The sequence below is a fragment of the Octopus bimaculoides genome, chromosome 25, assembly GCF_046866305.1.
Source record: "Octopus bimaculoides isolate indiv1 chromosome 25, ASM4686630v1, whole genome shotgun sequence".
Classification (NCBI taxonomy): Eukaryota; Metazoa; Mollusca; class Cephalopoda; order Octopoda; family Octopodidae; genus Octopus; species Octopus bimaculoides.
The window spans coordinates 8558531-8575510 of NC_142952.1; the positions used below are offsets into that span (position 1 = coordinate 8558531).

At 34.4% G+C, this 16980-nt stretch overlaps 3 protein-coding genes across 3 annotated transcripts; 1 reads left to right on the forward strand and 2 right to left on the reverse strand.

The window, feature by feature from the left end:
• Window positions 1–242: 242 nt before the first annotated feature.
• On the reverse strand, window positions 243–5077 carry LOC149131078 (uncharacterized). Its single transcript, XM_089341643.1, has 2 exons — window positions 4915–5077; window positions 243–3764 (listed from the first exon to the last, which is right to left on the reverse strand). Exon 2 carries the CDS (start codon window positions 3396–3398, stop codon window positions 561–563), a length of 2838 nt encoding a protein of 945 aa, XP_089197769.1. The 5' UTR covers window positions 3399–3764; window positions 4915–5077; the 3' UTR covers window positions 243–560.
• Window positions 5078–6505: 1428 nt separating this feature from the next.
• On the forward strand, window positions 6506–7069 carry LOC149131079 (general transcription factor II-I repeat domain-containing protein 2-like). Its single transcript, XM_089341599.1, has one exon. The coding sequence runs from the start codon at window positions 6506–6508 to the stop codon at window positions 7067–7069; it is 564 nt and encodes a 187-aa protein (XP_089197725.1).
• Window positions 7070–9736: 2667 nt separating this feature from the next.
• LOC106883445 (uncharacterized) lies at window positions 9737–16811 on the reverse strand. Its single transcript, XM_052976507.2, has 2 exons — window positions 16639–16811; window positions 9737–13399 (listed from the first exon to the last, which is right to left on the reverse strand). Exon 2 carries the CDS (start codon window positions 13070–13072, stop codon window positions 10055–10057), a length of 3018 nt encoding a protein of 1005 aa, XP_052832467.2. The 5' UTR covers window positions 13073–13399; window positions 16639–16811; the 3' UTR covers window positions 9737–10054.
• Window positions 16812–16980: the final 169 nt, after the last annotated feature.

Consider the following 16980-nt stretch of genomic DNA (forward strand, 5'->3'; position numbering starts at 1 on the left):
GATTTCATCTTTCTGTTCTCCCGGTCAGAGCTAACCTGTGTTATATGTTTCTTCTATTAATGTTAAATTAAGTATAATTTTAGACAATGTGCAAAACCCAGGATGAATCAGACTGCAACATATGAGATAACCAAAATATGTTATGTAAAGTTTTATTAAATTCAATGAAATTCAATGAAATTGATCTTTCTAAAACACAACTCATTTTCACAACACCAGAGCAATAAACAAGCAATGCAATATAAATACTCAATCATTTATTATTACTCCCACAAAAGAAAAAAAAAAGAGAAAAGGATCCATTCCATGTCTTAGATGAGTCAGGGAAAAATAGTCCAACTTCTATGTTCCATTTTGGAGATCATGGTTTTAATGACTGGATGCCCTGCTTATCACCATCAATTTTGGAGTTTATTGAATGTATTATATTATGGAGCCAGTGTTATAGAAGCTGTTATGTTGTTTGTAAGATTAGAATGCTGATGTGTCTGTTCATTTGCCACCCATTTCACAGAGTGTGTTTCTAAGTAGACGAGTCAGAGAATGATTTGCCACTTACATCACTGCGATAGAGTTGTTTCTGCAGAATAGAAACACCTGTGTCTAGTTAAACCACTATTTAGAGAAAATGATCTACCACAGATATTACACTGATATGGTTTTTCTCCTGTATGCATCCGATAATGTTTAGTTAAATCACTATTTTGCGAGAAAGATTTACCACAGATATTACACTGATAGGGTTTATCTCCTGTATGAATACGTCTATGGATTGTTAGATGAGCTGTTTGAGAAAATGATTTATCACAGAACTCACAGTGATAAGGTCTCTCACCTGTATGTGTACGACTGTGAACAGTTAAATGGCCTGTCTGAGAGAAGGACTTACCACAGATAGTACAGTGATATAGCCTCTCACCTGTATGAGTGTATTTGTGACTAGTTAAATGATATTTTTCAGAGAATGTTTTACCACAGATGTTACATTCATATGGCTTCTCTCCAGTATGAGTACGTATGTGCCTAATAAGGCCAGAACGTTCAGAGAACAATTTGCCACAAATATCACAGTGATACGGCTCCTCTCGAGTATGTACACATTTGTGAGCAGTCAATTCACTTCCAGCAATGAATGATTTACCACAGGTATCGCAATGATATGGTTTTTTTCCTATATGAATACAATCGTGAACACTCAAGGTTCTAGCATAAGCAAACGATTTCCCACAGATATTGCACTGATATGGTCTTTCCCCTGTGTGAATACGCTTGTGAACAGTTAATCCACTTGTATAGCGGAATGATTTACCACAGATATCACAGTGATATGGTCTTTCCCCTGTATGAATGAGTTTGTGACGATTTAATGGGCTTCTATAAGTGAATGCCTTACCACAAATATCACAGTGGAAAAGATTTTCCCCGGTATGAATACGCTTGTGAACGGCTAATGGATTTTGATCAGTGAATGATTTATCACAGATATCACAGTGATAGGCTTTCTCTCTTGTATGAATGAGTTTCTTGTGAACTGTTAATTCACTTCTACCGTTGAATGATTTACCACAAATAGCACAGTAATTACGCTTGCTTCCTGAATGAATACGTTTGTGAACAGTTAGCGTATGTCGATAACTGAATGATTTACCACAGATATCACAGTGATGTACCTTTTCCCCTGTATGAATACGTTTATGAACATTTAATCCACTCCCATCAGCAAAAGATTTACCACAGATATCGCACGGATAGGGTTTCTCTCCTGTATGCATGCGTCTCTTGTGTATTGTTAATGGGCTTGCTTGAGCAAATGCTTTACCACAGATATTGCAGTGATATGGCTTTTCCCCAGTATGAAGACGTTTGTGACCAGTTAATGCACCTCTATAACTAAACGATTTACCACAGATGTCACAGTGATATGGCTTTTCTCCTGTATGGAAACGTTTGTGAACAGTTAATCCACTTGAATAACCGAATGATTTACCACAGATATCACAGTGATATGGTTTTTCTCCTGAATGAATACGTTTGTGAACAGTTAATGTGCTTCCATCAGTGAAAGATTTACTGCAGATATTGCAGTGATAAGGTTTTTCCCCTGTATGAATACGTTTGTGAGAAATTAATGTACTTCCATCAGAAAATGATTTACCACAGATATCACAGCGATACGGTTTTTCCCCTGTGTGAATACGTTTATGTTTAGTTAAGGAACTTCCATCATTGAATGATTTACCACAGATATCACAGGGACATACCTTCTCCCCTGTATGAATGTATATATGTTTAGTTAAAAGATAAGCTTCAGAAAATGATTTACCACAGATGTTACAGTGACATGGCTTTTCACCTATATGAAAACATATGTGCCTAATTAAGCTAGACCTCTGAGAGAATGATTTACCACAGGTATCACAGTAGTATGGTTTCTCTCCTGTATGAATACGTTTGTGTTTAGTTAATGTACTTCCATCAATGAATGATTTACCACAAGTATTACAGTGATATGGCTTCTCTCCTGTATGAATAAGTTTTTTGTGAGAAGTTACTTCACTTCCATTACTGAAAGATTTACCACAGATATCGCACTGATATGGTTTTTCTCCAGTATGAATGCGTTTGTGGGAATGCAAATGAACTTTTTGAAAGAATGATTTTCCACAGATATCACAGTGATATGACTTCTCTCCTGTGTGAATGTTTTTGTGTTTAGTCAAATTACCTCTTTCGGAGAATGACTCACCACAAATACTACACTCATATGGTTTCTCACCTGTATGAATACGAATGTGACTGGTGAGGCCATTCGTCTGAGAGAATGATTTACCACAGATATCACAGTGATATGGTTTTTCACCTGTATGAATACGTTTGTGACCAGTTAAGTGGCCTCTAAGGGAGAATGATTTACCACAGGTATCACATTTATAGGGTTTTACTCCAGTATGGATGTGCTTGTGAGTAATTAAGGTATGTTTACGCAAGAATGATTTACCACAGATATCACAGTTGTGTGGCTTCTCTCCTGTATGCATATGTCTATGTTCAGTAAAGTTTCGTCTCAAAGTGAATGATTTACCACAGATATCACATTCATAAGGGGTTTCTCCAGTATGAATGCGTTTGTGAGTAGTTAATGTTCTCAATCGAGGGAATGATTTACCACAGACATCGCAGTTATGTGGTTTCTCCCCTGTATGTATATACCCATGTTCAGTGAAGTTTCTTTTTATGGTGAATGATTTACCACAGATATCACAGTTGTATGGTTTCTCTTCTGTGTGAATACGTTTATGGTTAGTAAGGCTGCTTTTTAGAGAGAAAGTCTTTTCACAGATATCACAATGATATGACGATTTTCCTACTTTCTTTGGCAATTCTTCAGGAGAATCCATTTTTCTCTAAATTTTTTGTTTTTCATACAACAGTTATATTGATATTGTACCCTCTATTTATTTATTACTGCACCGATGAAAACCCTTCTATTGCAATGTTTACATCAACTGTTATCTCTGTTGGTATCAGAAGACAGTAGTAAGCTACTTTCTAAACCTGTCCAAATTTAATTGGAATACAAAATCCTCCCATTGGCTTTCTCGACAATGAAGAGGAATGTTTCAGTTGGAAGAACTAACTCTCAGTAACTTAAAGATAAATTTAATAGGAACAAAGTTGTAGCACTTCCGTATAAAATCTTCCTTTTGTCTGTGAATGATGATAAATATACTAATATATATTTAATGCCAATGTCATCTCATATTCTGAAATGATAGAGAAACAATGTAAGATATTGTAAGAACTTTTAAAAAATAGCAATTCAACAGACAAATTTTTCAACAATTCTATATTGAGAAACTATATAAATTTTTACTTCAACATGTACATTCTAATTTACTGTTCAAATTTTTCTTTATGGTTATTTTGTTATTTAAATTACATAAAAAACAAAATTGTGTGAAATTTCCACATTTGCAGTCTACATCTACACCTTCAGATTGTGTAACATTACACATATTATAATAAACAACAATAATTATACATTATATCTGGACTAGTATTTTCAGGGCTTTGCTAAAACTTGCTGTGTTAAGCAGCAAACAACAAGGAAAAAGAAAAAAAAGAAAATTTAAACACACTCTCTCTTTCTCCCTCCCTTAAAAACACATGTCCGGTATCTCTCACCTTCTCTCTCTCTTTCTATATATCCATACATATATGTACATGCCTACATCTATATGTATATATATATATACATATAGATGTATATATATATATATATATATATATACATACAGATGTATATATATATACATATAGATGTATATATATATACATACACACACATTTATATACATACATACACACACATTTATATACATACATACACACCAAGCTTTATCTATATCATTACCTCTCTCTCTATATATATATACATACATATAGAAGAGAGAGAGAGAGGTGTATATATATATATATATATATATATATATATATATATATATATACATATATATATATATATATATATATATATATATATATATATACATATATATATATATATATATATACATATATATATATATATATATATATATATATATATATATATATACATATATATATATATATATATATATATATATATATATATACACACACACACAGAGTGTGTGTTTATGCTTGCTTTTTTTCTTTTTCCTTATTGTTTTTCCTTGCTTAACACAGCAAGTCTTAGCATACCAACATCAAAAGAAATCGCGCTATCTCTTTCGCGTCCTTTCCCTTACGGAAACTGCCGAATTGATGTAAATAAAGAGATGTCAGAAAAAGGATTGTATCGAAAGAACGCCCAATTCTATTTATTTACTTACATTAATACAGCATTAAAACAAACGTTTATCAACTTACCGTTTCCAGATGCAATCAGTGAATCAATGTGGTGTGTGTTTCCACCAAACTACCAAACTAAATATCTGATTGTTAGAATGGGATTTACCAATGTTTTTATCAACTTTATTCTACAGCAACACTCAGATAGCTCCTAATTTGATCGGCAATAAAATTCGAACTTACAACTATGAACAAGTGAAGCTGACTTTATGTCTCCAGCCGTACTTTCGATATCACATTGAAACTCAATGGTAGTGTCCCTTTGAAGATGCTGCGAGCTCATAGGGAGGCGCTGGGTGTTTCTAAATGAGATGTGAGAATTCCTAGAAATAAAATAGTGAAACCCGACGCAATACATAAGTTTTAAAGACATTTTGAGGAAGATATCTTGATCTTTAGAATATGAATAGGACATCGTGCTATCAGTTGGTGCAAATACTTATAATAAACCACCAAGCTAAACAACTGATATGTCTCCCCGCCCCTCTTCTCAAATCTTATGGTCAAACAACGTATTGTAGGTATTAACCGCCGTAGAGTATTATAATCATTTCTTGTTATGACAAATATATACATACTAAGATACACACACATAACCCCTCCCCCATTTATATATATATATATATATATATATATATATATATATATATATATATATATATATATATATATATATATATATATATATATATATATATATATATATATATATATATATAAGAAGTAGGAGAAAAATGGAGATTGAGAAGTTAATAATTGTTTATTCTTAACAGCAATTTGGTCATCTTCCTTTACGACCGTTTCAATTAATACTCGATAAACATTAAATTTATACTTATGCAACATGAGCATAATATTATTAGAGGGAAAAAGATGTACTTTTGGAAGCTATATGTGTGTTTGTGAATTCATTTTAGCAGACTTTATATATATATAATTTTTGTCAAAGTCCTATAATCCTTTAAAGGAATGCTAGCATCCTAGTTCTCCGGTTTATACCAGTGTAAGGATAATTTGGTTGGAACCTTATAGAAACTTTTCTCTAAATACCTTTCAAAGGAAAATAGATATTATGATATCATTAACCGTAGGCTTCTTAGAATTGGTTATTCAGTATCTAATAATTTATGCCAGATTATATCTTCAATTAGCGAAAGAAAATGATCTAATTTGTATAATAATTGTAATAGTAGTAAACGCTATAACAGTAATACTAACGGAATAAACATTAGTAATGCAAGTAAATTAGAAGTCTAGTGTACAAGGGGAAACAACCCATATCAAATCCCATTCCAACTTATTGAATGTAGATAAAATGGCAAATAGCAATTATAATGAATGTAATGATATGAAACAGAGTAATAATACGAGTACTAATGAAAATACTTTTTTGTGATTCCAAGGCTAGAAGTGAATGTCTATTTAAAAACTTGAAAAGACATTATGAAACGAACCTCGATCTTACGATGAATATGAAAGTCCAATATATGTTTCAAGACTCAAGGAAATGAAGGCAAACTTGACACAGCAACAGACCTGTTTTACAAAAAATCAGAAAGGGAATGTCGCTTCTGTTACTGCAAGCTAGGAACTCCGCTGAATGATCACCATGAATGGGAAATCTTACAGTGAAGGAGATTTCGTAAAGCAATGCCTTGTAAAAACAGCTGAAATTGTGTGTCCAGAGAAAGCACACTTATTCAAAGATATTTCATTAACCAGGAACAATGTTGCTGGACGGATTGATGAAGTGTCTGGTGATTTGAAACAACAGCTGAAGGCTGCATCATCAAGATTTGAACATTTTTCTGTTGCTGTTGATGAAACAATTGACATCACTGGAACAGCACAGCTTCCGGTCTTAACCAGGGCCTGTGACTGTAAATTCAATATTTATGAAGAACTGATTGAACTGATCCCCATGCATGACACTACAACAAGCCAGGACGTCTTTGAGAAAGTCGAACAGGTTCTGCATAACTATGGTTTTGATTTGAGCAAGCTTGCATGCTTATCTACCAACAGTGCTGCAAGGATGGCTGACAGCCATAACGGTGTTGCTGCCAAGTTACAAACAAAAATAGACAATTTGCATCCAGATTCATCATTTTCACTGTGTTATTCATCAGCAAAATTTCTGTTCAAAGATTTTAAAATTGGATCATCTGCTTAGTTTAGTCGCAAAGACAGCGAACTATATCAGAGGCTGTGCTCTCAACTACGGTCAATTCAGTCAGTTGTCAGAAGATATGGATAATTAGTCCATCGATGTTCCATTCTACACAAGTCTGCTGGTTGTCACACCACAAAATGTTGAAAACATTTTATTTGTTGAGACATGAAAGGTCAAAATACAAATGAGAGTTGGCTCCAGGATCTGGCGTTTGCAGTAGACATTACTGCACAATTAACTAATCTCAATTTGAAATTACAAAGTAAAAACAAACTCATCTCTCAGTTGGATGACGACATCAAGTGCTTCGTTCCAAAATTAAGCTTATGGAAGTCACAGCTGTCAAATGAAAATTTAGTTCATTTTCCTGAGTGCAAAGAACTAAAAAAAACAGTGCTAATACTAAGTCTGTACTTAACTTTGGCAAGTATGACAGTCGCCTGGAATTGTTGTCAAAGGAATTTCAGTTAAGATTTCATGATTTCTCATCTTTTGAACATCCATTTTCATTATTCTCAGCACCATTCACCTTTGATGTTTTTAAGACAGAAGAAAGCCTGCAGATGGAACTATTAGAAATACAGTCAGATTCTTCACTCAGAGCAAAGTATTTTGAAGTGGGGTCACCTGGTTTCTTTTCATACCTTTGTGAAAACTTTAAAAACTTCAGAAAGTTTACTACAAGGATTACAACAATGTTTGGTTCTACCTATGAGTGTGAACAGTTATTTTCCTCCATGAAATCAACAAAAACTTCTCAAAGAACAAGGCTGACTGATCAACACTTGTCATCTCAGATCAAACTTGGAACTGCACAGACATTTCAGCCAGACATACCAAAATTGTCAACAAAAAGGTGTCGAGCCTCAGGACAAAACACTAGAAATGTTTGAATAGTTGTAAATAAATACTCTTTACTTGTTTCAGTCTTTTGACTGTGGCCATGCTGGGGCACCACCTTTAGTCGAGCAAATCGACTCCAGAACTTACTCTTTGGAAGCCTAGTACTTATTCTATCGGTGTCTTTTGCCGAACCGCTAAGTTACAGGGACGTAAACACACCAGCATCAGTTGTCAAGCGATGTTGGGGAGACAAACACATACATATATATATATGCATATATACGATGGGCTTCTTTAAGTTTCCGTCTACCAAATCCACTCACAAGGCTTTGGTCGGCCCGAGGCTATAGTAGAAGACACTTGTCCAAGGTGCCACGCAGTGGGAATGAACCCAGAACCATGTGGTTGGTAAGCAAGCTACTTACCACACAACCACTCCTGCGTTTTGAACTATTGTAATTTTTGTACAATGAATTTGTTGCTGTTGCATTCAAATCTATGTTACCTTTTAAAATTTTGTTTATTTTCTTTTGTTAAACTACTTCGTTACTTTGCATTCTTGAATGTGGCAAAACCATGTTGTGTTTCTAAGTTTAAGGAAGAAGAAATATTCTGCAATAATTTTTATTAAATGACTTCCATTTATAATTGAAGCGAATGTGGCCCCTGTGGCAACACAAATGTGACTGATATGGCCCTTGGAGGACCTTCAGTTTGACATGGCTGATCTACACAACACTGGCATGAGAGCATTTTATGTGGTACCAGCATCTGTAAAGGACAAGCTTGTATGTATGGATGACAACAATGTATGTATTAATAAATAAATAAGTATATAAATAAATATTCATGTGTGTATTTTTATGTTCTGTATATAATAACACAGGTCAGCAAAATGAAACTTTTTGAAAATTGTCTGATAATTGTATGTTACAGAAACAAAACACACACACGTATATATGTATGTGTGTATGATAGATTGCTGACCACTACATTTATATTTTTCTTCTCCTTATTTCTTTCTGTTGAAGATCGTAGCTCGAAACATTAAAGACTTTCTCTATTCCTGAGCGTTAAACTAATACATCCTTTTGTTGTTTACACCACCTGTCCTCGTCTGTTGTTTTTTTCGTAAATTCTCCCATGTATGTGTATATATATACACACACACACACATATTTACAATGGGTTTCTTTCAGCTTCCGTCTACCAAATCCACTCACAAGGCTATAACAGACATTTGCCCAAAATATCATGCAGTGGCAACTGAACCTAGAACCATTTGGCTCAGAAGCAAACTTCTTACCATACAGCTACGTCTGCACCTTATTAACAAAGTGAACACAAAAACTTTTTATTTCTTGAGGTAGATGTGTTAAATAACGGGACGAGAGGTCGCATACTTTTCAGGTTAAAACCTCATCCACCAAATATGATTCTTAAGTGTTCTAAACTTGTATTATTTTCATGAATGGAATTTATTTAGAATCTTATATTTGAATGAAATACATCAATGTTTTATTAATTTTAACTTGAATTTTTCTTAATTTCAGTTGCAATGTGCTTGGAAAAAGTTGGAACAGATTTCATCTTTCTGTTCTCCCGGTCAGAGCTAACCTGTGTTATATGTTTCTTCTATTAATGTTAAATTAAGTATAATTTTAGACAATGTGCAAAACCCAGGATGAATCAGACTGCAACATATGAGATAACCAAAATATGTTATGTAAAGTTTTATTAAACTCAATGAAATTCAATGAAATTGATCTTTCTAAAACACAACTCATTTTCACAACACCAGAGCAATAAACAAGCAATGCAATATAAATACTCAATCATTTATTATTACTCCCACAAAAGAAAAAAAAAAGAGAAAAGGATCCATTCCATGTCTTAGATGAGTCAGGGTAAAATAGTCCAACTTCTATGTTCCATTTTGGAGATCATGGTTTTAATGACTGGATGCCCTGCTTATCACCATCAATTTTGGAGTTTATTGGATGTATTATATTATGGAGCCAGTGTTATAGAAGCTGTTATGTTGTTTGTAAGATTAGAATGCTGATGTGTCTGTTCATTTGCCACCCATTTCACAGAGTGTGTTTCTAAGTAGACGAGTCAGAGAATGATTTGCCACTTACATCACTGCGATAGAGTTGTTTCTGCAGAATAGAAACACCTGTGTCTAGTTAAACCACTATTTAGAGAAAATGATCTACCACAGATATTACACTGATATGGTTTTTCTCCTGTATGCATCCGATAATGTTTAGTTAAATCACTATTTTGCGAGAAAGATTTACCACAGATATTACACTGATAGGGTTTATCTCCTGTATGAATACGTCTATGGATTGTTAGATGAGCTGTTTGAGAAAATGATTTATCACAGAACTCACAGTGATAAGGTCTCTCACCTGTATGTGTACGACTGTGAACAGTTAAATGGCCTGTCTGAGAGAAGGACTTACCACAGATAGTACAGTGATATAGCCTCTCACCTGTATGAGTGTATTTGTGACTAGTTAAATGATATTTTTCAGAGAATGTTTTACCACAGATGTTACATTCATATGGCTTCTCTCCAGTATGAGTACGTATGTGCCTAATAAGGCCAGAACGTTCAGAGAACAATTTGCCACAAATATCACAGTGATACGGCTCCTCTCGAGTATGTACACATTTGTGAGCAGTCAATTCACTTCCAGCAATGAATGATTTACCACAGGTATCGCAATGATATGGTTTTTTTCCTATATGAATACAATCGTGAACACTCAAGGTTCTAGCATAAGCAAACGATTTCCCACAGATATTGCACTGATATGGTCTTTCCCCTGTGTGAATACGCTTGTGAACAGTTAATCCACTTGTATAGCGGAATGATTTACCACAGATATCACAGTGATATGGTCTTTCCCCTGTATGAATGAGTTTGTGACGATTTAATGGGCTTCTATAAGTGAATGCCTTACCACAAATATCACAGTGGAAAAGATTTTCCCCGGTATGAATACGCTTGTGAACGGCTAATGGATTTTGATCAGTGAATGATTTATCACAGATATCACAGTGATAGGCTTTCTCTCTTGTATGAATGAGTTTCTTGTGAACTGTTAATTCACTTCTACCGTTGAATGATTTACCACAAATAGCACAGTAATTACGCTTGCTTCCTGAATGAATACGTTTGTGAACAGTTAGCGTATGTCGATAACTGAATGATTTACCACAGATATCACAGTGATGTACCTTTTCCCCTGTATGAATACGTTTATGAACATTTAATCCACTCCCATCAGCAAAAGATTTACCACAGATATCGCACGGATAGGGTTTCTCTCCTGTATGCATGCGTCTCTTGTGTATTGTTAATGGGCTTGCTTGAGCAAATGCTTTACCACAGATATTGCAGTGATATGGCTTTTCCCCAGTATGAAGACGTTTGTGACCAGTTAATGCACCTCTATAACTAAACGATTTACCACAGATGTCACAGTGATATGGCTTTTCTCCTGTATGGAAACGTTTGTGAACAGTTAATCCACTTGAATAACCGAATGATTTACCACAGATATCACAGTGGTATGGTTTTTCCCCAGTATGAATGCGTTTGTGATAATTTAATGGACTTTGAGCAGAGAACGATTTACCACAGATATTACAGTGATATGTTTTCTCTTTTGTATGAATGTGTCTTTTGTGTATCGTCAATTGACTTGTTCCAGAGAATGATTTACCACAGAAATTACAGTCATACGGTTTGCTTTCTGAATGAATACGTTTGTGAACAGTTATTGCACCTGAATAGCGGAATGATTTACCACAGAGGTCACAGTGATATGGTTTTTCCCCTGTGTGCATACGTTTGTGAACATTTAATCCACTTCCATCAGTGAAAGATTTACCACAGACATCGCACGGATAGGGTTTCTCTCCTGTATGAATGCGTCTCTTGTGTATCATTAATTGGCTTCTTCGAGTGAATGATTTACCACAAGTTTCACAATTATATGGTTTTTCCCCTGTATGAATACGTTTGTGAACAGTTAATCCACTTGCGTAGGGGAAAGATCTACCACAGGTTTCACATTCATAAGGTTTTTCCCCTGTATGAATACGTTTGTGAACAGTTAATTTACTTCCAGCGGGGAATGATTTACCACAGATGTCACATTGATATAGTTTCTCTCCTGTATGAATACGTTTATGAGAAGTTACTGCACTCCTGTTACTAAATGACTTACCACAGACATCACAGCCATATGGTTTTTCCCCTGTATGAATACGTTTATGAACAGTTAATTTACTGCCAAAGCTGAATGACTTACTACAAATATCACAGTGATAAGGCTTCTCTCCTGTATGGATACGTTTGTGTGTAGTAACCGAGCTTCCATTACTGAATGATTTACCACAGATATCACACTGATATGGTTTTTCTCCAGTATGAATGCGTTTGTGAGATAGTAAATGAACTTTTTGAAAGAATGATTTTCCACAGATATCACAGTGATATGACTTCTCTCCTGTGTGAATCTTTTTGTGTTTAGTTAAATTACCACTGTCTGAGAATGAGTCACCACACATTTTACATTTATATGGCTTCTCTCCTGTATGAACACGTATGTGCCTAGTTAGGCCATCAGTGTGAGCAAACGATTTACCACAGATATCACAGTGATATGGCTTTTCACCTGTATGGATACGGCCATGACTGGTTAGGTGACCTCTTAGAGAGAATGATTTACCACAGGTATCACATTTATAGGGTTTCTTTCCAGTATGGAGGTGTTTGTGAGTAATTAAGTTATGTTTACGTAAGAATGATTTGTCACAGATATCACATTTATATGGTCTCTCTCCTGTATGTATATTTTTATGCTCAGTTAGCTTACTTCTTGCAACAAATGATTTACCACAGATATCACAGTTGTGTGGCTTCTCTCTTGTATGTGTACCCCTATGTTCAGTTAAGTTAAGTTTTACAGTGAAAGATTTCCCACAGATATCACAAGGATATCGTTTCTCTGCTTTCTCTTCTTTGTCAATACATTTATGAGTAACAAGCTTACTTTTCAGAGAGAATGACTTTTTACAGATATCACAGTGGTATGATGATTCCCCTATCTCTTTTGGCAATTCTTCAGGGAAACTCATTCTTCAATATTTTCTTTTCCCAGGACAATTATATTCATATTTTTTCTCTACTTATTACAGCATTAATCAAATCCTGTCAGTTGCAATATTTCCATCAACTTTTATCTCTGTTGGCATCAGAGAAGGACTTGCAATGTCCTTTGGTAATTTTTTCACATTTAATTGGAACATGAAAATCGTCCTGTACATATTCTAGGTTATGAAGTAAAGAAATGTCACTCCCACAAGAAATATTTCTCAGTTTTCTGTATAACCATTTTCTTCAGTCTATAAAAAATGATGAATATTGATGATATATATTGTTTAATGCCAATGCCATCTGGTATTCTGAAATGATAGTGAAACAGTGTAAGATATTGAAAACAATTTAAAAAACAAAAAAAAAAAAAAGAAAGAGAGAGAGAGAGAGATTCAACACTGAAATTTTCCAACAATTCTATATTGATAAACTATAAACTTTTACCTCAACAACTGAACTTCACATTTTAATTTGTTATTTAAATTATACCATACAAAGTTGTGTGAAGTTTACATATTAACAGACTATATCTGTACCTTCAATCTGTGTAACATTTCATATATCATAACAAACAATAATGAATATATATAATATCTGGACTAGTGACTTCAGTCACTGTATGTCCAGGACTTCAGGTGCCTTTCATTTTCAGATGTTCTCAGAATTCGTAACTGAGGCCTGTATTAAAATTGCTGGGATACATTGTTCTCATTCCATTGTCCATACCAAGGATATTCTTTTTATTAGTTATTATACTAATTATTACAATGCCACTAGTATGTTACACTTAACTCAAAATATATATTTATCCTAACTTACTCAGAGATTGAACTTACTCCCACAACATAATCTATTACACTTTATGCTTATAGTCATTATAACAAAATTTAAAGAACAGTAGACAATAACATCCCTCTGGAGCACCGCCTTTAGACAAGCAAATTGACCCCAGGATTTATTCTTTGTAAGCCTAGTACTTATTCTATTGGTCTCTTTGGCTGAACTGCTAAGTTACAGGGACGTAAACACACCACCATCAGTTGTCAAGCGATGTTCGGGGAACAAACACAGACACACAAACATACACACACATACATGAATAAATAAATAAATATATATATATATACATATACGACAGGCTTCTTTTAGTTTCCATCTACCAAACCCCCTCATAAGGCTTTGGTCGGCCCGAGGCTATAGAAGATACTTGCCCAAGGTACCACGTAGTGGGACTGAACCCAGAGCCATGTGGTACGTAAGCAAGCTACTTACCACACAGCCACTCTTACGCCTATTATTATATATATACATATATATACATATATATATATATATATATATATATATATATATATATATATATATATATATATATATATATATATATATATATATATATATATATATATTCAAAAGTTGAAATTTTACATACAAATTTTTTTTAGAATCGTAATCTTCGTATTTTTTCTACATATTTCGAAAACAAAAAAAAAATTTCGGAAAAAGTGAAAAATGAAGGGAGGGGGGAGCGTAATTGAAATTTTGAAAATTTCTTTTTCAGAATCGGATCGTCCATAACCAAAAACGTGGGATTCCGTAAAAAAAAAAATCAATATATATCCATTTTACCGGAAGTTATGACGGAAAAATCGGATCTTGTGAATTTTCCGAAAGTCCTCTCCCCACCCCACCAGGGTCGTCATTTTTTTTTTATATTCGTTTTCTACATACTTGTTAACACCCAGCAGGCTGGTTTATTTATTTTTTTTTTTCTTCCCGGGTGAAGATCTTTATATTAATCCTAAAACATAGGGGAAAAGAATTTCCAAAAAAGTTCAGAATTTTAAATCGTAGGGAGAGTGGGGGGGGGGGAAATCAAAATTTCCTTTTTGCTTATTCGTAATCTCCGATATCTAAAACGTAGGAATCAGAAAAATTAAAAAGAAAAAAAAAATGCATTTTTGAAGGAGAGCTGCGAAACTGCATTAGACCCCCCACCGCAACCCCCATTAAGTCAATATTTCGGGACCCTTGTATCCCACTAGTACCCCATCTTCATCCGCACTCCCTACTTCCCTTGTGACATGTATATTACGCAAAATAATTTTTTTTTTTAAACGTGTAACCCACCCTTTACTAGCCTGAAAATCTGGTTCGTAATCGTCTCCGGAGCGTGAAACAAACTTCTCGCCTTTGTTTGCACTGTGGGAAGGTTCACGAGTGTTTTTCTGTTTTATTTTGTGTTCTATATTCTATATCGAATCTTCCATCCACATGAATAACAATTTCTCCATTTCATGGATTGTCCCTGTCATTGTTTGGTTAAAATCGTAGACTTTATAGATGCAGAACCTTTCACAGCTTCAAGAATTCTTTCTTTGTCCTTAAGTATCGTCGTTACCGTGGAATGCGACAACTTCAAGTCAATGCTATTTGTATTCACACTGCCAGATAATCCTTATTTTGCAGTGTAAATCAATAGCCTTCCTTAACTGGAGGATCTGTAGATGCGCTAGTTTAAGAAGTTAAGGAAGGCTATTGATTTAGACTGTCATTTTAGGAGTATTTCAGATACAGTTGTGCCAAATCCACACGCAAATTGATGCTTGAAAGCGACTGAGTGAGAGACAGTGGCAGATGCTGCTATAGTAATCGTACGTGCGGCAGCCCAACGTCCGAAAATCGATTTATTTATTTATTTATTTATCTATGGTCGTTAAGTGGAGTTGGCGTAAATCTATGTATTTAGATATAACGTCCCTCTCTAAAAAAAAAAAGAACCATCACTAACAGGAGGAGTCAACGTTTAAAATTTTTTTTCAATAGATATTTGAATTAAATCTGTTTCAAAATATGGAAAATAAATAATAATGAGGGTGGAATGGTGAAGGTTTGGAATAGGTCGCGCACATAACTTGGATTTTCTCCGTTTTGACAACTTTTTGGTTTGTTATATGCCCATCCAGTTCGCTGTAAAATGGGCTCACAAAGCCGAGATGTAAACGGAAACCTAATCTCCATAGCCTAAAACGTGGGATTCCGTAAAAAAAAGAAATAATAATAATTTTAAATGGGGGAAGGATTCCGTTTACATCTCCGCTATGTGAGCCGTAAAATGAATGGGGTGGGGGCTTTTAATAAAAAAATTTTTTTAAAGATCTATGATTTTTTTTTTTTATTCCCATCGTGGTGCCCTCGGGACGGACATTTCATTTTTTTTTCTTTCTTTCTTTTTGACTACGCACTTAAAAACGAAATCCATGAAAATCCAACATTTTGGAAATGCTCCCCGTCGCAACAGCCACGGCAGTGATCACAGTTATAATTCTTTCGACCCCCACCTTTCTCTTTTTTGTTTAAACAGAAAATTAAAAGAATTTTTTTTTTTCCAACCAAAGAAAAAAGTGAATTTAAAAACAATATTGAAATTATACATTTGATCGCTATAAGCAAATCAATTGTGCAGCTTGTTAATTAAGCCAGAAACTGCAGAACTGCTTTCTCGGACTATGAGAGACTGTCATAAAACAAACGTTTATCAACTTACCATTTTCAGATGTAAACAATCAATCAGACCGTTATACGTTTTTACCAAACTACTAAAGGAAACATCTGATTGTTAGAATGGGGTTTACCAACGTTTTATCAACATTATTCAGCACCAACATTCAAGTGACTTCTCTGTATATCTTCGACAATAAAATCCTAATCACAATGAACAAACAGAGCTGAGTTTATGCTTCCAGCCGCAGTTTCGATGTCAAATATTACAACCTCAATAGTAATGTCTCTAAGATAACGCAAGTTCAGAAGTGGACGCACAATGTTTCTAATGAAGATCTGATTTTTCTGAAAAATAAAATAGTTAAACCAGGTACAATAAAACCTT

Bases quoted from the DNA above. Each gene is read 5' to 3' on its own strand.
- LOC149131078 (XM_089341643.1), bottom strand. From the start codon at position 3,398: ATGGATTCTCCTGAAGAATTGCCAAAGAAAGTAGGAAAATCGTCATAT.
- LOC149131079 (XM_089341599.1), top strand. From the start codon at position 6,506: ATGAATGGGAAATCTTACAGTGAAGGAGATTTCGTAAAGCAATGCCTT.
- LOC106883445 (XM_052976507.2), bottom strand. From the start codon at position 13,072: ATGAGTTTCCCTGAAGAATTGCCAAAAGAGATAGGGGAATCATCATAC.